This window comes from Pyxicephalus adspersus, chromosome 4 (assembly GCF_032062135.1).
Source record: "Pyxicephalus adspersus chromosome 4, UCB_Pads_2.0, whole genome shotgun sequence".
Lineage (NCBI taxonomy): Eukaryota > Metazoa > Chordata > Amphibia > Anura > Pyxicephalidae > Pyxicephalus > Pyxicephalus adspersus.
In genome coordinates, this window is record NC_092861.1 from 1,408,779 (window position 1) to 1,431,452 (window position 22,674).

At 43.7% G+C, this 22,674-nt stretch overlaps 2 protein-coding genes and 1 non-coding gene across 3 annotated transcripts in view; 2 read left to right on the forward strand and 1 right to left on the reverse strand.

The window, feature by feature from the left end:
- Positions 1 to 1,740: 1,740 nt before the first annotated feature.
- On the forward strand, positions 1,741 to 6,957 carry CHRNA2 (cholinergic receptor nicotinic alpha 2 subunit). The gene is made up of 2 exons (XM_072407206.1): positions 1,741 to 2,777; positions 6,603 to 6,957. Exons 1-2 carry the CDS (start codon positions 1,773 to 1,775, stop codon positions 6,726 to 6,728), a joined length of 1,131 nt encoding a protein of 376 aa, XP_072263307.1. The 5' UTR covers positions 1,741 to 1,772; the 3' UTR covers positions 6,729 to 6,957.
- A 2,599-nt stretch (positions 6,958 to 9,556) lies between these two features.
- The window catches only part of PTK2B (protein tyrosine kinase 2 beta), a 72,424-nt gene continuing 59,306 nt past the window's right edge, over positions 9,557 to 22,674 (reverse strand). Inside the window, exons 21-30 of the mRNA XM_072408945.1 lie at positions 21,981 to 22,138; positions 21,731 to 21,796; positions 17,754 to 17,879; positions 17,478 to 17,639; positions 15,321 to 15,362; positions 14,552 to 14,576; positions 14,032 to 14,078; positions 13,418 to 13,561; positions 12,503 to 12,583; positions 9,557 to 11,797 (exon numbers count right to left, since the gene is read on the reverse strand). Of these exons, the coding sequence (XP_072265046.1) occupies positions 11,582 to 11,797; positions 12,503 to 12,583; positions 13,418 to 13,561; positions 14,032 to 14,078; positions 14,552 to 14,576; positions 15,321 to 15,362; positions 17,478 to 17,639; positions 17,754 to 17,879; positions 21,731 to 21,796; positions 21,981 to 22,138 (1,067 nt within the window). The 3' untranslated portion in view covers positions 9,557 to 11,581. The remainder of the gene's footprint in view (positions 11,798 to 12,502; positions 12,584 to 13,417; positions 13,562 to 14,031; positions 14,079 to 14,551; positions 14,577 to 15,320; positions 15,363 to 17,477; positions 17,640 to 17,753; positions 17,880 to 21,730; positions 21,797 to 21,980; positions 22,139 to 22,674) is intronic.
- On the forward strand, positions 19,691 to 19,773 carry TRNAL-UAA (transfer RNA leucine (anticodon UAA)). Its single transcript has one exon. It is a non-coding gene; the product is annotated as a tRNA-Leu (tRNA).

Consider the following 22,674-nt stretch of genomic DNA (forward strand, 5'->3'; position numbering starts at 1 on the left):
TGCCATGCCCATTATAGGGGGTTTCCACCATCCCTGAGTTGGGTTCCTGGGTCTGTACACCTGTTATGCCCATTATAATATCAGTATTGTGTGGAGTGCCCCTTTATATGGCTCTCTTCCATCCCCCCTCCTATACTGTAATTTTCCCTTGGCTCTCCATCCAGCAGCACCCAGATTCCGATCCACAATCTGCAGCCTCCGGCAGGCACTGATGTTGGCACTGTAGATATTATTAGCCGGGTATTGTAATATTCTCCCCCCGGTGGTGGCAGTTCGAGGGGGAGGGGGTCATAGAAATAGAAAATAACTGGCACTACAAAGCACCGCCAGTCTCTGCCCTCGAGAAGCCGGTCGGGGATGGATTTTTAATTTTATTTCGGTCTAGGAAACATTTTCACATCTTTGTCTTTTTGAGAAAATTAGTTTTAACGCACGGAAAAAAAAACTCGACTCAGCCGCAGATTCCGCGCTGCCTAAAATAAGTCGCCTCGAAATTCACCAAGAATAGACCTTCCGCTGACAAGAATTCATCGTGACCTGGGGTGGAAGTTTTTGTCAGAATCCACGGGGCCAATAATTGTTCTAAATCAGGAAAGCGTCACAAATGATGAATCCGAAATGCGTCAGTTGCCCACACAGAGACGGCTTAAAGGGGAACTGGGGCAAGGTTGGTACATAATAACCCTATGATGGGAGAAGGTCGGTGTTTATGGGAACCACCTTGGTTCCAGGTGTTAAAAAACATTTGGGGATAGTGCCCATCTGACCGACTTGGTGCCTAAATATGGTTGGATAGCATGGCCGCACTCCTTAGGCTGGCACATTCATGGGCAGACACGCATGCATCGATGCAACCTGAGGGTTTTTTAGCCTCATTCATTGGTGGCAGGTGCTGTGGCTTTGCACCAACCACCTTATCATTGAGTACCAGTGTACTGTCGCGTTGACCCTCACCTTTACCTGGACCTGGATTACACCTGACTGCCACCTGCCCTGACCTTTACTTGGACCTGGATTACACCTGATTGCCACCTGCCCTATCTTTTACCTGGACTGGAACCACCACTCAGCCCTAACCCTAACCTGTTGGATCCCAACTGTCGACACAACAAAGTTCTGGACCTGGATTACACCTGACTGCCACCTGCCCTGACCTTTACTTGGACCTGGATTACACCTGATTGCCACCTGCCCTATCTTTTACCTGGACTGGAACCACCACTCAGCCCTAACCCTAACCTGTTGGATCCCAACTGTCGACACAACAAAGTTCTACCACTTCAGGTAGGGTGACCATGAGATCCTTAACCTGGTAACACCTTGCAGTGAAGAATCTAGTGGCTACCAGGGTCACCAACCCATCACCCCCTGTGGGTGCTCTAGTAAAGAACAGATGTCTCTTAGACTCTATGAAATCCTGTGCTACCTTCCTAACATATACCTGTTGATCCTGTATTCAGTGCTATTGTCACTTCTGTATTAAGCTGAAACCTCAGTGGATATTATGAGCTTTCTTCTGTGAACTACAAAACACTTCTGCCCTTTGTAATGGAGATGAGTAGAGGTATTTGTAGCCCCAGTCAGTAAAGCAGCCTAGGGTGACATTGCTGCTGCTCCTCCATATTCCTTTAGGTTCCAGGACCTTATGATTTGCTTTCTATATTATCTACTTTTTGTTTCATCTTGTATAGTTTTCTACTTGTTTTTGCTCAAACAACTCACCGCCATTTTGTTTCTTTCACAGTGCCGACGGAGAGTTTGCCATCACCCACATGACCAAAGCACACCTGTTCCATACAGGGAAGGTTCAATGGGTCCCACCCGCCATCTACAAAAGTTCCTGCAGTATCGATGTGACCTTCTTTCCCTTCGACCAGCAGAGCTGCAAGATGAAGTTTGGTTCTTGGACGTATGACAAAGCCAACATTGACTTGGAGAGCATGGAGCGCAATGTGGACCTAAAGGATTACTGGGAGAGCGGGGAGTGGGCCATCGTCAACGCCGTTGGGACGTACAACTCTAAGAAATACGACTGCTGCACGGAAATTTACCCGGACATCACATATTATTTCATCATTCGGAGGTTACCCTTGTTCTACACCATTAATCTCATCATTCCATGCCTATTGATATCTTGCCTTACCGTCCTTGTGTTCTACTTACCATCCGATTGTGGTGAGAAGATCACTTTGTGCATCTCAGTGCTTTTATCTCTTACTGTCTTCCTCCTACTGATTACGGAGATCATCCCATCTACGTCTTTGGTGATCCCATTGATTGGGGAGTACCTACTGTTCACCATGATCTTTGTCACCCTCTCTATTGTCATCACCGTCTTTGTGTTGAACGTCCATCACCGATCGCCAAGTACTCACAAGATGCCTCTTTGGGTTCGTTCTGTATTTCTTGAACACATACCAAGATGGTTGTTCATGAAGAGGCCACCGGCTCCAGTGGAGGAAATTATCAGTCAATACGACACACCGGAGCTGAAGCTCAGCACTTCCAAATATTGGATGGAGACGGATGTGGATGAGAAATGGGGAGAGCCGGAAGCTGAGTTGCAACCGTGTCACGTCCATCACGTGTCCAACCATAGCCTTCAGTATCGATATGACTATAACCACCCAGTGCCTGGGGGACAATGCCAGACCCCTCGTCAGAACAAAGTGGAGAACATTGAATCCAATTTCTTGCTCTCCCCAAGTATATTAAAAGCTTTAGAAGGTGTTCACTACATAGCAGATCATCTGAGGGCTGAAGACGCTGACTTCTCTGTAAGTATGATGTGGTTGGGAAGAATGGAACATTTATAAATCTCCTAAATAATTAGAGTTATTTATATATTTAATTGGATATGGATAGAACTTAATGATTTGATTCATGTCTTGGATTCTTACTGGCCATAGACACTCTCTACTAAAATTCCTGACTCATAAGGAGCTTTGGGTTGTTCCAGCTCCTCCACTTCCTATTTCCTAATATATTATAAATTGGGGGAGATGAGGGATCATTATAATGGGCAAAGCAACTTTAGTTCACCGAGTCCTCCATGGAGCTATCTTGTAATGTAAGTTTTGGATAGGGTTGGGAAGTAGAATTGGACCCCCATGGTATTGCATCTCTTGTTGGAGAAAGTCACCTTTTCTATTCACCTTGGTCACCATTGTCAAAAAATTTAAAACATTCAATTTGAGGGTTGTCCCTGGAGCAGATGCTAAGGGTAAATGTGCCGATACTTGTTCTGGTGACAAGAATGGGAACGTTTGACTAAGGGGGCACACGCCCACCTGCTCCATCCTCCGACCATAAGCTAACAGTAATGAGGTCAGTAGAAAGGACAAAACCAGAAAGTGATCCATGTACGAGAACACTGAGGAACAATGAGCCAATGACACTTCAAGGGTATCACAATAGAGTAACCCGTCCTTATTGGCGTCACTATTTTGGTTCAATGACTCCAAAGTATAGATGGTCAACATGGCAGCCAAGAAACTAACATTTCCAGAGGGACAGGTTAGCATTTGATCCTTTTTATATGACCTTCTCCTTGTAAAATATTTTTAAGCCAAGCCATACTGGAAAAGGTGCAGTGGAAACATTCACCTGTGCAACTCCAGACCCCAAATACAGCTCCAATCCTGTGAAATTCTGCAAAGAAACCAACAACTCTGAGAACGTTGATCTCCTGGGTCCTCTACAGCTCTCACTGGTTCCTTCTTCTGCTCTTCACCCAATATAGTAATGATGTGGAGGTCAGCAGGAGAACCCAGTGAGATCACCAGGGGTCCTAGAAGATTTATGGATATACTATGGATGTATTGGTTTCTCAAGATTAGATTTCTTGTTTCCTTTTACAGGAATGACTTGGCTTCAAAATTAATTCATTTACAAAAGAATCATCTTTTTTTGATATTCCAATCCCCCAAGCTGTATTTTCTAATATGATATCCATCAGAAGACCCCCCACTCCCAATCTTTGCTGCGCTGTAGCACCAATTTGTCTCCCTGGGTTGACGGAAGGTACACACAGCTGCCACAGGTACATCTGTCAGATTGCTCGCTGCTCTCGGCCTAATTATCTCTCCCTGAGAACTTCCTGCTTAATTTGTGAAACATCTTACCGGCATCTGATGCAGAACGTGAACGGGAAAAACTAAATTGTATCGCTGATGACTTAACCCTTCCGCTGTCAGACTGTTAGGAAGCCACTGGGGATTCCCATTGCTGCTGGTTAAAGCAGGAAAATACAGCCATAAAATCCATATATGAGTACCTAAGGATTGAGGTGGGGGCTCCGTCTAGTCCAGGGGTATAATGGGCCCTGCTGTACAGTATCACTGCACCCCAACTCTTTGCCTTTGGAGAGGCAATTTGATGCATGGAGGAACTCGAGTGTCCTGCACAGAGCCCTCACCTCAATCTTACTCAACACCATTGGGATGAATTGGAACGGTGAGCCAGGTCTTCTTATCCAACATCAGAATCTGACCGCACAAATGGTCCTCTGAACACTCTCCAAACCCAGAGGAATAAAGGTTGTCCAATAAGCTTAGGTGCAGTGGTCAGGTTTTTACCAATTTTTGGCCATATAATTTGGTTTTCCCGTCCTCCTAAATCTAGTGCTCATCCAGGAAACAAGCTAAGGTCAGGTGATCCCCCCGTACCAGTTGGGTCATTCCCAATAGGAATATAAAAGTGAATATGGGGTCATGTGACCACCTATATGGTCCTGGTGGGATCGAGACTTATAGGAGACAATTGACTTACATTTGTCCATGCCTTTTGCATCAATATACCCATTGTGAAGGTTTATGGCAAGTTAATGGTATGGAGAATTTAGGGAAATGTTTCGGGAATCCCTACTGCTGTAAACTGCATAGTTTCGTTCTTCCTGGCAGAGAGCTACGCATGGAAATGGTCTGGCATTTAGGGCGATGAATGAGCACATTTTTAATTCAGGGTAAGTGCACATGAATAATTCTCTGCACAGGATACGTGAATCCCGGCCAAGTTTTTACCCAATCTGGAAATCCTCTAAAGCAGCTTTTAAACTGATGAAAATACACAGAATAGCAAAATCAATCATTTGCTGGATGCTTTGTGCACCTTGGGTTCCATCTAATATATTGCACCTGGTGGATGAGCACGAGCTTGCCCACACGAGGTCACCACTCTGGGAATCCCTGGTTGCTGCAAATGGTCCATAAAATGTCACCTACTGGTTCTGAGAGACCACCAGGCCAGGGTCCATTTCAGATGTTGGGTAAGATGCCTTTAACTTGAGGGCACCAGGTTAAGGAGGTCAGGAAATTTCTCAATCAGGTACACTATATGGCCAGAGGTTGGTGAAGAGTTGACCACCACGCCAATATGATTTGTTGAATGTCCCATTCCATATGATTTGGTTGTCTTCCTTCTCATATGGTTGCCCCCTTGCCTTATTGCCATTATTATGGAGTTGTCTGCCCCTTTTATGGCTATTATTATGGACATGACCCCCCCCCCAATGCCATTATTATAAGCAGCCCCCACTCTTCTTGGAAGGCTTCCACATGACTCTGATTGGTATTTGGAAATATTTGTATTCAACCAAAAGCCTAAAGGTTTCATGTAGATCTTCCCACCCACTACGGGAGTTTCCCCTCCTGTATAGCCAATATTATGGAATTGCCCCTTTCGTATTGCCAATATTATGGAGTTGTCTGCCCTTTCCATACCCAGTATTATGGACTTGCCCTCTTCATAACCATTATCTTGAGTAGCCTCCACTCTTCTCGGAAAGACTTCCACAAGATTCTGATGAGTATTTCGAGATATTTGTACCCTTTTAACCAAAAGCCAAAAGATTTCAGGTAGATCTTCCCACTCAGTAAGATTTCCCCTCCCTTATAGACAATATTTTAGAGTTGCCCCACTCGTATTGCCAATATTATGGAGCTGCCCCCTCTGCTGTTTCCAATTTGGAATTGTGTGCCCCTTCAATGGCCACTATTATGGACTTGCCCTCCCCATAGCCATTATTATAAGAAGCCTCCACAAGACTGATGGATATCTGGAGATATTTGTACCCCTTTAACCCCCTTAGATCTTCCCACCCACTAATGGAGTTGCCCCTTTCCGTATGGCCAATATTAAGGAATTGTCTTCCCCTTCAATGGCCATTATATTAGGCTGACTCCACTCTTCTCGGAAGGCTTCCACAAGACTCTGATAGGTATCTAGAGGTATTTGTACCCCTTCAATTAAAAGTTAATAGGCTTCAGGTAGATCTCCCCACGCTCCAAATGAATAATACCCATTTTATAGAGTTGTCTGCCCCTTTCATGGTCAGTAATATGGACTTTCCTTCCCCATGGCCATTATTCATCCCGCCCCTTAAGGATAAATGGATCAGTCCTTGGCATTGTGTCTGGGGTGGTAATGGGCACATGAACATTTCAGGTCTTTAGATGGGCTCTTGGGTTTCTGGCAGCACTGAATGGTTTGGCCCAAGGTTAGCTTGCTCCCGTATTACCCGTTGATTTATCTTCTGGTGAGACTTGATTGACTTGACTCAATTCATTTCAAGTTTGTTTTCATGATTTTCTCTTTCTTCCCAGGTCAAAGAAGACTGGAAGTACGTGGCCATGGTCATAGACCGGATATTTCTGTGGATGTTTATCATCGTCTGTTTGTTAGGAACAGTGGGATTATTTTTGCCTCCCTTCCTGGCTGGAATGATTTAGGATTTAATTGCAATCCTATTTTGGAGGGGATATTCGCATATTTCCTGCCTGTAGCAAGAGGTGGTGGCTGGCAGGACAAGGCAGCTTGCGTCTCAGGCTTCTGGACTGGCTTTTCAAAGCATGCATCACTGACTCCGCCCCTGAGGAGCACTGGGACTGTCATTGAAAAAAAGGCAATTTGCTCATGAATAAAAGGAATGAGATTAGTTAATCTGGCTCCTCGATTTTCCTTATTAATGTTTTAAAAAATGAGCAAAGCATGGTACGAACTAGGGGAGAGTTTAGGGGCCGATGTGCCTTGGCTTTAGCAGACAGTATGTGATACAAGTGTCAGATCTGTTTTTATTGAAATGTATTGTAATATTTTTATTATTTATTATAATGTGGAGAATGCCCAATGTTCCGGTATGGGCATGATATATTGGCACTCAAATGCGTCAGCAAATTACTGTCTCATTTGGAATAGGAACCGATCCTGACCAATGACCAAAATGAACAATGGGATCTAAAAAATAATATTTTATCTGAAAGTATTTATTCATATTTATGACAGATTGTCCTGCATTGCAAATATTGTAAGGAATGCTAAAGTGCACATAAGTGCCAAATAGTAAGGGGGGTGGATGGCATTTAAAGGGGATCTCAGTCCTACCTAGATGATAATTAGTTAATTAAGGAGTTGATAGGATAGACAATTGACATGTTTTAAATACAAGTACTTGTACCCAGGAATCTGCTCTGTGTCACACTTCCATCTACTGGACTTCTGATATATTTGCGCTGTACACCTGGGAGGGGAATCTTCTCATTGCTGGATTGTCTGGGTTTAATCAGCAGGAAGTTATATGCAGCAATATAAATCCATCTGTGGCTCCTCTTCCATATAATTGTTATTACATCTGACAGTAAACATCAGATCCAGGCCTGTTATCAGCTGCGGGGAGGTTCCTCCTTCTATTTACCATCTGGATCTTTCCATTAGATTTGGCTCCAAGTCCCTGAGCTTCCAACCAGTCTGGAGATTTATACAGATTTGCTGCACAGCACAGTGTGACACTGACCTGACTTTTCTGCAATTAAGCAATACAGCCTGGTCACCTTCCCACCCCATCCTGTGATTGGACAATGAAAGAACAGCAACAGGCGGATGAGGTCATCTATTTATACTCTCCTCCAATCAGCATTTTCCTTACTGTTATGTGTAAATGCAGGTCACCTGATTGGCCCCTGGACTCTAAGCAAACGGAATAATTATTTTTATTTATATTTAATCTATTTTATTCTTTTGAGAAAAAAATTGAACCTGATCCAGCCAGTCCAGTCTTGTGATTCAGATTACCCTGCCATACATCCAAACACTTTCCAGAGCTAAGTCCTAGACCATTTTGTACAAAGAGCTGCTATTGGGCAATACAGCCTCACCCTGGTCCATGATTGGCCAACAAAGCAACAGCAGGAGACTGATGAGGTCATTCCTGTGCTTTCCTGTCCAATAGGACCATAGACTGGACTGTAGACCAGCAGATGTCTTATAGTGGACTTTGAAGAGTAGAACTTATACCCTTCCCAATGCTCGCACATGGGACAATATACAGACACCTGGCCATCACTTGGGCTTATGCAACATACTATTCCAAAACCATGGAGCTACCTATCCACCTCTATGGCCAATAATATGGAGTTGGTCCCTCATTGTCAATAATATGGAAGTTGACCCCCCCCCATGAACAATAATATGTAGTTGGTCCTCCAAGGCCAATAATTTGAAGTTGTCCCCCTGCCCCCCCCCCCCATGGCCATTCATTTGGAGTTGTCCTCTGTGACCAATAATATGTAGTTAGTCCCCCAAGACCAATAATATGGAGTTGTCCCCTATGTCCAACAATATGGAGTTGTCCCCTATGTCCAACAATATGGAGTTGTCCCCTATGGCCAAAAATATGCAGTTGGTCCCCCATGGCCAGTAATATGAAGTTGCCCCCTATGGCCAATAATATGGAGTCTAGGACAATAATATGGAGTTGTCCCCTTTGGCCAATATTATGGAGTTGTCCCCTATGGCAAATATTACGGTGTTGTCCCTTATGGCCAATAATATGGAGTTTGCCCCCCATGACCAATATTATGGAGTTTTCCCCCATGACCATTATGATGGCGTTTTCCCCATGGCCAATAATATGCAATTGTCCCCCATATGGAGTTTCCCCCCCATGGCCAATAATATAGTTGTCCCTTGTGGCCAATAATATGGAGTTTTCCCCCATGGGCAATAGTATGGAGTTGTTCCCCATGGCTAATAATGTAGAGTTTTCCTCCATGGGCAATATTATGGATTTGCCCCATTCCCTTCCATGGCGGTAATATGGGGTTGCTGCCCTCATGGTCATTAATACAGTTTCTCCCCTTCCTGTTGTCATTAATATAAAGTTGACCCATTTCAGTGCTCTGTGTTGGCATTGATGAGTAATGACCACACCCCTTTTCTACCTAACATGCCTCCTCAGACAAACTTGGAGTGTGGGGAAATTGGGTGTGTCTTAATGAAAAGGGGCGTGTCTTTACAGGAGAGGGTGTGTTTACAATGAATGGGCGTGTCTGACTAGAAAGGGGTGTGTCTGCCCAGGTCTGTTACATTACAATGTGCAATGGACAGTGTGGTCACCTTGATGATTGTGGGCTAAGATAAGCACAACTATTCATCTTAGGCCACATTCACCTGTCCCAATCATGAAAGATCATTTCCATCGCCAGAAATCCGTATGGGGCTTCAGCTTGATATATTGAGACCCATCAACTGGAAAAATAAAAACTGCAGAATTGGCTGTAAGAATGGTTCCTGTGACTTAAAAGGGGCTTTAATCAGGAAGGGTGACAACATTCATGGGGGGCACATTTACAAATCTGTATACATAACACAATTATTAATAAAAAAGCAAAATGTAAAAGTGACATAAAAATGTAAACAACATAATAATAATAATTTCTCATCACAATTCACCTCCTGAAATACACCAATAAAGAATCTCTAATCTAACAGGAAATGCTCACATTTTGTCATTATCACTATTCTTTTCTGTCCAGGACATCCTGATCTGTCCCCGCCCCCTTTATCACTGCCTTTCCTTTATACTGCATCTCATTGGCTGCACAGACCACCTATAGGAGCTCCCGGTGCCTCCTGTGAGGAGCAGAGGAGGAGTCACCATATGTTCTTTTTAATGTTCTCATCTACACCCAGCATATTACAGCAATAAACCGCACAATAATAGTTTTATCATTACAGACCCTAATAAAAAATGAAGGGAAATACACAGAAATTAGGAAATGTTAAAAAAAATCATTACTTGCTGTTTTTTTTCCAATTTTTTTTTCATTTAATTTGTGACTCTAAACTTGTTTTAACTTTAATAGCCCCTCCCATCTTCATAGCTTTAATTAGGCCTTTTATTCTAGGGGCTCTATTTATAAATTATCCCCCCAATTGATTCCTCTGAAATTGTCCAATCTCTCTACAGGTCTCCTTCCAGTTCCTATTAAAGCAATGAAGCGTGCTGCCGCCTAGTGGCCAAGTGTAAAAAATGCACAGTTGTCACAATGGGAAATGAAGGAATATTATGAGCGGATTGACGGGAATAAATTATAAATAGAGCCCCAGGAGTACATAACAAATGGATGTGCTGGCACAGCTCCTCTCACCTCCTAACTCGATCTGTCTTAAATCTTTTGTAATAATAAACACACAAAAAATCCTGAATCCTATTCATTCTAAAATGACCTATTGGGAGTTCTCTTGGATCCACCGAAAAAGTTCACATTGAAAGCAAACTATGAGAATCTTAAAATTACAGAACTAGAATGGGTGTGGTCAGCTGACTGCTTAATTATGCAAAGTCTGACCGAACCATTTAAAGTCTGACCCGCCCCCCCATGCAAGGAAAATGACCCTGTCAATCCATGTAAAGCTGAAAACTTTATTGGCCCCAAAGGGGATCACATAACAGGAATGTATTGTGCCCCCTAGTGGAGCTTAAATAATTGGGGCCACACAACCAAAAAATAATGACTCTGTTGGTCATTTTTGATTTTTCTGATTTTTCTTGGTGCCTGCTGGGGGTTTAGCATCGTCCAGATCCCAACAGTTACACTTTTTTGCCCAGGTATAGAGGGATCTGCTCCCATCACAAATATCTGAGCACATTTATAAACCCTGTAAATTGTAAGTAACCCCCCGCCACATGCCGTACATTCATTCCCTGACCCCTACACTGCATAGTAATTATTAATGGGTAAGTACTGCACGTGGTGGGCGAACACGGGATCCAGAAAGGTTGAATGCTGAAGGAGAGGCGGTGGGACCCGGGGCCACCCAAAAGGTGTTCATCTCAGGACAGGATATAAATGAGCCCCAGCTTAGCCTATAATAAATTTCTGGTTCCCATCAAGGCTGCGGAGTTACAACTGGCGCCATTTTTTTTTTAATTGATAAAACAGGACGAAACACTGATATAAAAAGTCTTTCTTGCCGATAAAAGACTAATAATACATTTAATATCCATTAAAACACAGAAAAAACATGGCGGTGCTGGGAAAGTCCAATCTTACTGAGAACATCAAGAAAGCTGAGGGTAGATTGCGTCGTGCGTAGCGTATTTCTTTGTACAAAATAAATACCTCTCTACAAACCCCCAATCTCCACCCACTTGTAGATATTTCATATTTTCCACGTCCTTTGACCGGACAATTCAGTTTGAATTGTTGGTCGGTCGGTGACGTTGAGTTCACATTAGCAGCAATGGCTGTCTACATGGCGACCACAATCAGTCCCTTCCCACAGGGGGCGATCATACGCCAAGTCACTCCGTTGCCACTTTGACGAGGTTGGCTCTCACACGAGCCTGGTCCACCGAGTCCAGTAAGTTTTTGGCATCCACGGCCAACGTGTGCGACGCCGTCAACATCTGCTTCTTACATTCTTCACTCAGCGACGTCACCGCGTTCTGTTGGGCCAGGCGCATCTTGTTAATCAGCTCGGCCAAGTCTTTGCTAAGCAGCTTCTGAGTTCCTTCAATCTTAAAGACAACAAAATAAAAAATATTGTGAAATTAAAAAAATAAATAAATGTAAAACTAGTTCAAAGTTGGCTAACATAATTATTATTAATGGGCACCAATGACCCCTTTTGTTTGCAGTAGGGTTAAGAAAAGAAAGTGAACTGTCACATGACCATCCTTGCACTAACCTGCTGTGTATTAACCTGTGGGAGGAGTCAAATGAAGCTAGGCCCACGAGGAACACCAACAGCAAATGTGATTGACATTTAGTAGACATGGGCCTATCTAATTTAAAAGCTCGCAGACTTGGTCTATTAACTGAAAAAAATAAATCAAAATGATTGTGTTTGTAATTATTTAGTGAGAATAAAGATGGGGAAAGGTGTTTTTTTTCTAAGCGATCACATGGTTGATATTTTAATAGCACATGGTACATCAAGAATAAACTGGATTTGTATGCCCCAGACAGGACACAGCAGCTATAATTGACCCTCTGCACACAGGCCGTCAGTAGGTCTGGTGAGCGGCCTTGCCTTCTTTAAATAAGACATGCCCACTACAATGCCCTTTAAAGCAAATTCAGAGTGGGGAGGGGGAGAAAATAAGTAGCCCCATGGGAGAAAATGGTTAAGCTGGGGTTCTGCTTTAAACTTCCTGAATACATCTATGGCATGTGTGTAACATTTCCAGCTGTGTGATGGTCTCTGCGTAGGAATATTTTACCTCTGTGCGTGACGACTGCGGCAGAGATGGAAGAATCTCGTCGACGCTGCCTATGAGCTTCCGGAGCACGAGCCCGACATTCTAGAAGAAGGACATAGAGACATATTGAATAAAAGAAATGGATTCGGCCATATTGTATACAGAATAAATCTTATCGGTGACTACAGATAATAGAAATGGCTTTTTTTTATGGAGCATTGAGCTGTAGCCACGATGGACTGAAATGCAAGCTCCACCCCCGCAGAAGCTGTATCCTATAGAAGAGGGCATGTCGGCCAATCACATTGATGGGCTTATGAGGTCACAGTGACCATACATAATGGCTCATCCCCTCTCCTAGCTGTGTGTTCACATTATGCTCTGTATGCAGAATTTGGTTTCCCTGCTAACCTCCGTGACACTTTCATGATTCCTCCATGTCAGAGGGAGGAACCAATGAGAGTTGAGGGGGAACTAGGAAGTGGAAGTGTTGTGCGGGTAGAAGACAGGTGACGGCCTTTCTGCATAAATAAACTCACCTGCCTGATTGCAACTTACCTGTCCTTGCTCTGTCATCGACATTTTTGCCATCTCCTTTTCTGGCTGTTGGACTTTTAGCCGTCTTGATTGGCCAGGCTGGGAAGATGTAACTCCTGCACATGCATGACCCCGCCCATTAGGAACCTCTGCCATCTTTCAATGGCTGTCTGTGTCCCCATTGGAGAGAATAAAGTTATCACTAAAGCAGCAGATGAGGGGAAAATAGTCCAATGGCAACAGAGGATCCAACCATGAAAGAAATTCCTTCACCTTGTGGAGATTTCCTCTTACTTCCTGTTGTGTTTTCATGGCAGGAAGTACAGGAAATTAATAACTGGACCGGGGTTATAACCCTTGCCTAGCCCAATTAACCCAGCCCATTATCTTCATCCTCACCTTGACCACACCAACGTATTCCTCGGGGGGGATCTGGTAGATGTCGTTCTTCAGTTGTAGGACAGATTTCACCAGCTCCATCACACTCTGATAGACTTTATCATCCGTGCGGTCAATGTTAGCCGTTGGCGCTGGCTGAAGAGACTGGAAGAGAAAATAACACGCCATGTCAGCTTATTTCCCCTGAATGATCCTTGCACATATGGCCATGAATTATAGAAGTCAGAAGGCGGACACTTCTCCTCTATAACTTTGGGGGAGGGTTCTGTAGTCCTGCTCTAGGGTGACAACACTCGTCTTTACAGATACAGCAGAGTAAGTGTTGTCACCCAAGGACAGGAAACATGTAACTGGCAGGATCACTTACTGATCAGATAATTAGTTTATTGATAAGTCTAGTCAACTAATCAAAATGTAGCAAATCAGAGACATGCCTTGTTAGGGGTAACATATACTTAAAGGGATCTCCATAGTAAGATGTTCGTCTATTTTATTCCAACCTATTGAGTGGCAATAAAGAACTTACTAGGAGCCCTTAAAACGACTTTAGCCAATCAGAAACCTCTCAGTGGGACCTGAAATCAGATCTCTGTACTGACCTATCAGGCACTCACCTGTGCTCCAAGCCTAGGGGGCTTCTGTGGTGGCACCGTGAATTCCGCTGTGGAGACAAGGAACACATTGGCTTTACATACACAGGAAATGGCATCATATCAGTTCCCTTCCATTATGCATCCAGCAAAACTAAAACTATGCACAATTCATCAAAACAAAAAGAGAACTTTTTACAAAAAGTTCACAAACATTATATAAAAAAAAAGTCCTGAGTACTTATGAGAACATGTCCCAAGTGGAAAAAAAATACACTGTAGTTGAAAAAACATCTTAAAGTCTCCCCCAGTTTTGTGAGTCCATTGCAAAATCCCTGGAGCGGGTATTATTGCAGGATGGGGGTGGGAAGGCAGAAGGGGGAGCCGGGTGGACCTCAAGCAAGCGCCTCATTATCACAGTCCCATCATATGATGTGGTGTCTCCAGTAAGGTGTATTCTAGCAGCCTGGGGTTTGGCAGAGCTTCTATCTCTGACATAATGACATGATTGCTGACTGGTTCTCCTAAAAGCCTTAGTACTTACTGTAGGAAACTTCGTCTGTTGGTGCCTGGAAGAAATAAAACGCATTGTTAGAGAATATTGGATATGTATTCTCTTCAGAACCATTTTCACTTTTTGGGCAGGTAAATCTAAAATACCAAATGATTTCATATTATGTCCAACCACCAGGTGGCGCTCCAGGCTCCCTTTCATATGTTTTAGAATAACCTTTACCAGGACTTTGTGCCTACAGTTCCTGCACCCTCCATCACTGCTATACACAGGGGTGCTGCAGTTACAAGAAGCTGAGGTATTAGAGGAACGGTGGGGGGGGACAGGGAAGGGGGGGTAGTGTTAGATTTTTAAGGAAGGTCTGTATTAGGATTGGGGTCACTGATGGAGTTACACAGAGGGTCAGTGTTAGGATTGGGTGGGGGTCAGTGTTAGGGTTACAGGCAGGGTAAGTGTTAGGGTTGGGTGGGGGTCAGTGTTGGGTGGGGGTTAGTGTAAGGATCACAGGCTAGGTCAGTGTTAGGTGGGGGTCAGTGTTAGGGTTGGCTAGGGGTCACTGTTGGGGTTACACAGAGGGTCAGTGTTAGGATTGGGTGGGGTTAGTGTTAGGGTTACAGGCAGGGTAAGTGTTAGGGTTAGATGGGGGTCAGTGTTAGGGTTGGTTGGGGTCACTGTTGGGGTTACACAGAGGGTCAGTGTTAGGATTTGGTGGGGTCAGTAATAGGATCACAGGCTGGGTCAGTGTTGGGGTTAGATGGGGGTCAGTGTTAGGGTTAAACATAACAATGTAACAACTTACTGGTTCTGGGGGCTTCTCATTCTTCTTCTGCTGATTTGGATCCTGAAGACAAAATACAATTGGTTATTAACATTTAATATCTTTGTACTGCTTTATGTCTGCTGTATGCTATGTGTTTTTTTATCATTTTTTTTCCGTTCGCATCTCATTGGATGGATTTCCCTTCAAATGCCAGGCTGTCAATGCTGCAATACTGTAAATGCACGAATCCTAATTTCAGCCAATGAATGAAAGTATGCAAATTAGGGCTCCTCCTGGGCGGGTAACTCAGGAAGTACTGATGCCATCGGATGAGCATAACAAGACCATTTCAGAAGAGGATCCCACATTTCTCCCACGCCCGATTTATTTTAATATTCAGGGCACGGGTAAGCCTTGTGTAACGTCTCGTAATGTTCCGGATTTAATAATGTATACAGAGCTGCTCTGCGCTGACCCCTATAAATTAAAATCCTCACCTCTACAGTCAGCCCGGTCCATAGGGATCAGACGTTTTTGTGCTGTATCGGAGCGGGCTGATTCCACATTCTATAGACGGCACAGAACCAATTAGGTGCCCCCTCCATTGTACGTTTGTGTCTCAATGCTCAGCCAATCACAGGAGGGACCATGGCGTTCACTGGATGTGAAGCGCGGGTTAAGCCCAGACGCCCAAAATAATGAGTCTGAGAAGTTGCTTGTTAAACTCCTCAAAGCTTTGCAAATCTTGGAAGGGTATAGGGGTCAGATATAGAAATTCAGCCAAGTGATTGAAGTGAACGAGATTCACACTTAGTGAATATTTCAAAATATTATGTTTGATCACCCTAATGGGCCCATCAGTTCAGGGGAACTACTTGAAAGGGACCTGGGTAAGGTAAAAATTTAGCAAATTGCTTGTAACAGTTCAAACTCCAGGGCTCTCAATATTATCCATGAAAAGGTGAGCAGCTCAACACACCAGTGAAAGACTTGTATTTCTGTTCACCCAGTGCTGAGATTATCACAGCTCTGTCACACAGCACAGCTCTGAGCAGGGGACCTGTGTTATCTCTGATGCAGTCTTGTTCCGCCCCCAGCCTGTGATTGGACAGTAAAAGGAAAAGCAGCAGACTAATGAGCTCATCTCTCTGACACTTTCTTCTCCTATCAGCATGCTCTTTGTTGGCTTGTCAGCACTGCAACACAAATGACTGATTACTTTAGGAAATTCAGGGAATGGGAGAGACATGTATAGTAGGGCTCAGCCAATCCAGTCACTGTACTAGTCAATGACACATATAGTGGGGCTCAGCCAATCGGATCCCTGTACTAGTCACTGACAGGTATAGTGGGGCTCAGCCAATCGGATCACTGTACTAGTCAATGACATGTATAGTGGGGTTCAGCCAATTGGATCACTGTACTAGTCACTGACAGGTATAGTAGGGCTCAGCCAATCAGATCACTGTACTAGTCACTGACAGGTATAGTAGGGCTCAGCCAATCCAGGTACTCTACTAGTCATTGACAGGTATAGTGGGGCTCAGCCAATCCGGTAACTGTACTAGTCAATGACAGGTATAGTGGGGCTCAGCCAATCCGGTCACTATACTAATCATTGACAGGTATAGTGGGGCTCAGCCAATCCGGTCACTGTACTAGTCACTGACAGGTATAGTGGGCTCAGCCAATCTGGTCACTGTACTAGTCACTGACAGGTATAGTGGGGCTCAGCCAATCCGGTCACTGTACTAGTCACTGACAGGTATAGTGGGGCTCAGCCAATCCGGTCACTGTACTAGTCACTGAGAGGTATAGTGGGGCTCAGCCAATCCGGTCACTGGACTGGTCACTGACAGATATAGTAGTATCAGACACATTCTCTTGTACTCTGATCTTTGTTTGGCTGCTCTGGTTTTTTTGGAACAGATAGGATTTCCATATTCGACTAAAGCTGACAGCTCTCTCCTGCATAACCAAGCCCTGAGGAAAGGAGAACTGTTATATATATGAAACATGGCGGCGTTTAACTGATGGTAGACAGAGTGAAGTTCTACATCAACCAAACCTACTGTTGTCCATTAGCTCTTCAGATCCAGCACCACCCCCAACCAAACTCCTCAGAAGAGCCGAAAGTTGGCCATGATATGAGTAAAGCACACAATACGACAATATGGAATCCAATGTCCCCCTCACCTTGAGATTGTTGACCAGGGATCTCTCCTCCTGTTTCAGCCACTTGTTATCCTCCACCATCTGCTGCTGTTGGCGGTTCATGACCTGTACCATCTTCGCTCTCTCTTTCTCCCACATCTTCTGAGCTTCTTCCATGCTAGTGGGCTTCACAAAGTCTTCCTCCTTCAATAGACATTGAGATCATTCCCACAAAGCCATGCGATGGTCAGGTCACCCCAACCAACCACCATGCACACACCGTCATTGTAATGGTAATGCAAAGCATGCAAGCCTTACCCTCATACTGCGACGTTTGATGATGCTATGACGCAGGAGCGGCGGGCTGCGGGTGGAGTCAATTGGAGACTGGTACTCGGTGGGGCTACAGAGCGTAGGAGAGCTGGCACACAGACTTTCAGGCACCTGTGCGGAGAAGGTGCGGGCACAGACACAGACAATTAGCAGCATTGGCGCGGTAATACACAAGCAAACACAACGGCTGCATCAACGGGTTTTCTACATAACCTAGCAAAAGCCGGGCGACATTAAAGCGTTAGTGTTAGGAAATGGACGCAACACAAAGTCTGAAGGGTGTTAAAGAACAAATACATTCAAACAGGTCCACTTTAATAACCTCTTGACCTTGTGTAGACCTTGGAGTGACTTAGAGCTTCTTTCACTCACCCCCAATGGTTGTCTATTAAGGTGCCGGACACACTGAATTGAAAATGGTATGTGGCCTAAAAAGGTTCTAAGTGTAAAACATGGAACTTGGCTGAGTGGTTAGGGTGTTGGACTTACAATACTAATAGATGTAAATCCTTGTGGCTTTGAACCGTTCCTGTAAATATGGCTCCTTGTTGATGAAGTAAGAGAGTTATTTTGTCATCTGAATGACATCTATGCGAATTAACTCAGCCACCCACCATGGTGGACAAATGCTTTAGGTTCCGATATTTAGGATCCAATGGGTATATGCCCTTGTGGAGTCAAACCCCACTCCTAATGGGGTTGACATATCTTTGCACACAGTGACTTTCATTCACCCTTCACCAGTTCTCATAAATATGGCTCCTTGTTGATATTTATATCAGAAGGTTTAAGATGTTTGTCACCTGAATGACATGTCTATGTAAATTTATCAAGCAGCCTCTATCTAGTATGGTGGCTGAATTATTAAGGTTCCAGTAATTAGGATGCCATGGATATTTATTCTCATGGGTTCCATTCCCACTCCTGGTAAAGCTCACTTATCTTTGCAAGCTTTGACTTTTATTCTCCCTTTGCCGGTTCCCAAAAATTTTGCTCCTTGTTGATGATATAAGTATAGAAAGGTTTGAGATGTTTGTCACCTGAATGGCGTGTCTATGTAAATTAATTGAGCAGCCTCTACCTGATATGGTGGCCAAATGGTTGAGGTTCCAATAATTAAGATCCTAATGGATGTCTATGCTCATGGGTTTCATCCTCACTCCTGCTAGAGCTGACTTATCTTTGCAAGCATTGGCTTTTATTCAACCTATGCCAGTTCCCATAAATATGACTCCTTGTTGATGATATATATAAGAAGGTCTGAGATATTTTGTCACCTGAATGGCATGTCATACAACTCAGGAGGCTTCACCCACCATGTTGGATAGTTGGAATCCAGTGTTTTTTTATCATTGTGAGTTTGGAGCCCACCCATGGAATGGGTTCAGGATATATTGGAGCCATGGTCCAAGTAAACTTTAGGTTTGGGAACCTCAAACCAACTTATGAAAACAATGAGAATTTGCTTTTATCAGAGCAATTACCTTAAAGAAGAATCCTAATATGTGACAGTAGCCTTCCTCAACCTTTCTTGGAGGAACCCTTGAAATAAATTTCAGGTCTTCAGAGAGCCGCAGCTATAATTAATATATCCACAGCTCACAATATATTAGTGGGGTGCTCAGTGTGACATCTTTGTCACCCAATGTCACCCTTCCAGATGCAAAAAAGACCCCCGATGTTAATTAATTGGGCCCGAGAGGCACAAATGGCTCATTGCTCAAGGAATCTCTAGCGGCCTCCGGAGAAACCCCGGTCTAGAGAATTCACAGAATCCACAGTGTACTACTGACTCAATACTAACATATTTATAATGCTAAAAACAAAGCTGGAAACAGAAAAGAAGACAAGGTACAGTAGTGGCCCTAACTATGGCTGCCCAGTAGAAGAAGAAACTGAACCCAAGCCTACCAGCAAGGCAAACCAGGATGGCCGAGTGGTTAAGGCGTTGGACTTAAGATCCAATGGATGAATGTCTGCGTGGGTTCGAACCCCACTCCTGGTATATCTTTATTGTCTTTGCACCCAGCGACTTTAATTCACCCTTTACCAGTTCCCGTGAAAATGACTCCTTCTTGTGAAAACCTGAATACAACCTCTATGAAAACAATGAGAATTGTTTTTTACAAGAGCAATTACTTTATAGAAGGATCCTAATGACTGTCTAGAGCAGTCTTTCTCAAACTTACAAACACTTTTGGGTCTTAGAGAGCAACAGCAGGACAAACCAGGATGGCCAAGTGGTTAAGGCATTGCACTGTGTGAATATCTGTGTGGGTTTGAACCTCACTCCTGATATGGAAGCAAATATCACTGAGTACAATTATTTAGAGGAATTCTATGATCACCCCATACAGTACACATCCTTCATGTATTCAGAAGAGGGGAAGGTGTTACATCAAAGGTGCCAAAATCAGGAATGCAGACAGTGGTGACAACCCTGCTTCACCATACAGTAGATACAGCACCCTCTATGTTGCTAATAGATGAAAATAAAGAAAAATAATGCAGTCACCACATTTATGATGTGGAAAGTTGCAATGTATTACGTTATTGGTTTAGATGGTCACATTGATGCGAAATTTCCCATTTCTAGTCCTGGCAGGGTGATCATGTATTGGGCTAAAAGATACGCACAGAAACATCTTGTGGCATAAATAAATAAAATCAGTTGCAAAGCATGTCAGTGCCCTACTGGCTTCCTATAGCTTTATGATGCCAAGATTAAAGCTGAGTGGCGGGACAATATGGAGGTACAAGAGGGTGGATATCTGTGGCTGCACAATAGAAACCTGGAAGGTTCTGAGAAGTGGATCCTACGCAGACCGGAATGGCTGAGCAGTTAAAGTGTTGGACTTAAGATCCAATGAAAGAAATATCTGTGCAGGTTCAAACACCACTCCTGGTAAGACCTTTCCTTTATTCCCCAGAGTTGTACAAACAGATGTACCCAAAGTTCTGAAAATATGTGAGGATGAGCTTAGAGCCTGATCATGGAGAGAAGATGTTACATGGTGGAAATCAGGAGTGCAGCCAAAGCTGCTGCACCATAGATATGGTAATGTCAACCTTTGCCTGGAAAGAACCCCAGACCAGCAGATAAACCACACTTTACTTCCTAATTGCAGAAAGAAAGGTCACCAGTCTTGTCCTACTGCATAAATCTTAGGACTGGCTGAACAAAACCCAGCCCTTTGCCAGAAGCACAACTCACCTGTAGATATTTGATTTGTCTATTTAGTTATTTGCTTGTAGTTCAGTTCCATCCAATCTCCAGGTAACCTAAGATGAGCCAGCCCTGTCTATCACATATGTAGGTCATGTATTATGCTCCTCCAGCATATTTTATCTTATTGCGTTTTATATCCCCTCCTATGGTGACACGTTGGGTACCACACTTCTAATTGAAAATAAATGACATTTATGAAGTTTATAGCTTGCAGGTTGGAGTCTTTGAAATGGAGTCTTTGAAATGGAACTCATCAGAAATTTACTATAGACCTCGGATGATAGGTAAGGGACATTCTCTGATAAGTTAATTTCGGAAATGTCTTTACATTTGTGGCTTCTTATCAGCCAATGGCACATTCGTGCCCTCGTTGTGGTCAAAATGTTCTCTGTCAGTAAAGCTAAACATCAGGAAATTACATACAAGCCAATGGCCACTTGACATAACTAGGATGAGGATGATGAAGGGGAATACAGATGGATCCGAGTCACCCTCATCAAATGGGTGGTCATTCTCAGCAGAGACTCCATGATGACCAACAAGCAAGATCCCTGGAAATCTATTGGATCCCAAAAAATTGCTTCTCAGGATTTGGAGACTTGGGGTCACTTGATGTGCAGCAACGTACAGGAAGCTTGGAGCTCAAAAATTTTATTAGGACAACAGAAATAATGCTCTGGGCACCATCTAATTCATTTTGGATTTCTCATAATAAGTGTTGGATGGTACTTACCTGAAACTGCAGTTTTGGTGCCAGTAAATTGCAAGGTGCAGCCGCCTTGTACTTTGGTCGACTTGGCTGAAATATATAAATATTATAAATGACTTTCTGCAGAATCACCAAGCCCTCAGACCCCATTATAGATATATTGTGTCATCATTAGGCTGCAGGCAGGAAGTGAGGGGAATCTTCCCAAATGGGGACACAGAGGGGATTTGGATTGGAGTTTGGTTGTAAAATACAATAGGATTGTCGGTCTTACCTTCGGTGGGGGCTCCTGCATGGGAATCGGCTCGATGATCTTGGGAGGACGTTGGCGGTTATTCCTCTCTTTATCCTTTGCTATCTCTTTCTCGGTCTGGTAGATGTCACTGCAGGTGGACAGGACAAGAACATCAGAAGGTCGCCCTCTAGTTATTACTAATACATATTAGAAAAGTTTATTTTAATGACTCCACCACCAGAACTTTACCATGACTGACAGTCTACATCTGAAATTACGAAATGCCTGGCTGTCCATAAATAAAGGATTTTCGGAGTCACTGACTCAGAATAAGCATGAAGCAAACAAAGTTAGTATTAGTATCTGACCTGCATAGGCACTCCTAAAACCTAATCAGAAAATCTCAATCTTTGTATTGCGATATAATGGGGTTATATGCTACATGCTTATTACAGATCAGCAACACTGCAACCCACAGCCAGGCAGCTAACAAATTCAGCTGGTGAGAGCAGAAATGGCAGCTTATGTCTCTCAGGACAGGTTCTCTTTAACCAAGTGCTCCATATATTGTCGTATTATGTTTTAAAGGTTTATATTTGGAAACAGACTGGCAGATTTCTCTCCATCTGACATCCATCTCCCCATTTACCTCTCTGCAGCCATCCATCACTGTGCCGGTAATGTCATTAATTTAGGAATGGCAGCAGATTCACAATCAGTGTTGGAAAGGGCG

What these genes read in the sequence shown, in the direction of transcription:
- CHRNA2 (XM_072407206.1), top strand. Translation starts at nt 1,773, where the DNA reads ATGACCAAAGCACACCTGTTCCATACAGGGAAGGTTCAATGGGTCCCA. An exon ending in CTGAAGACGCTGACTTCTCT is followed by an intron (nt 2,778 to 6,602) that starts GTAAGTATGATG and finishes CTTTCTTCCCAG; the next exon opens with GTCAAAGAAGACTGGAAGTA.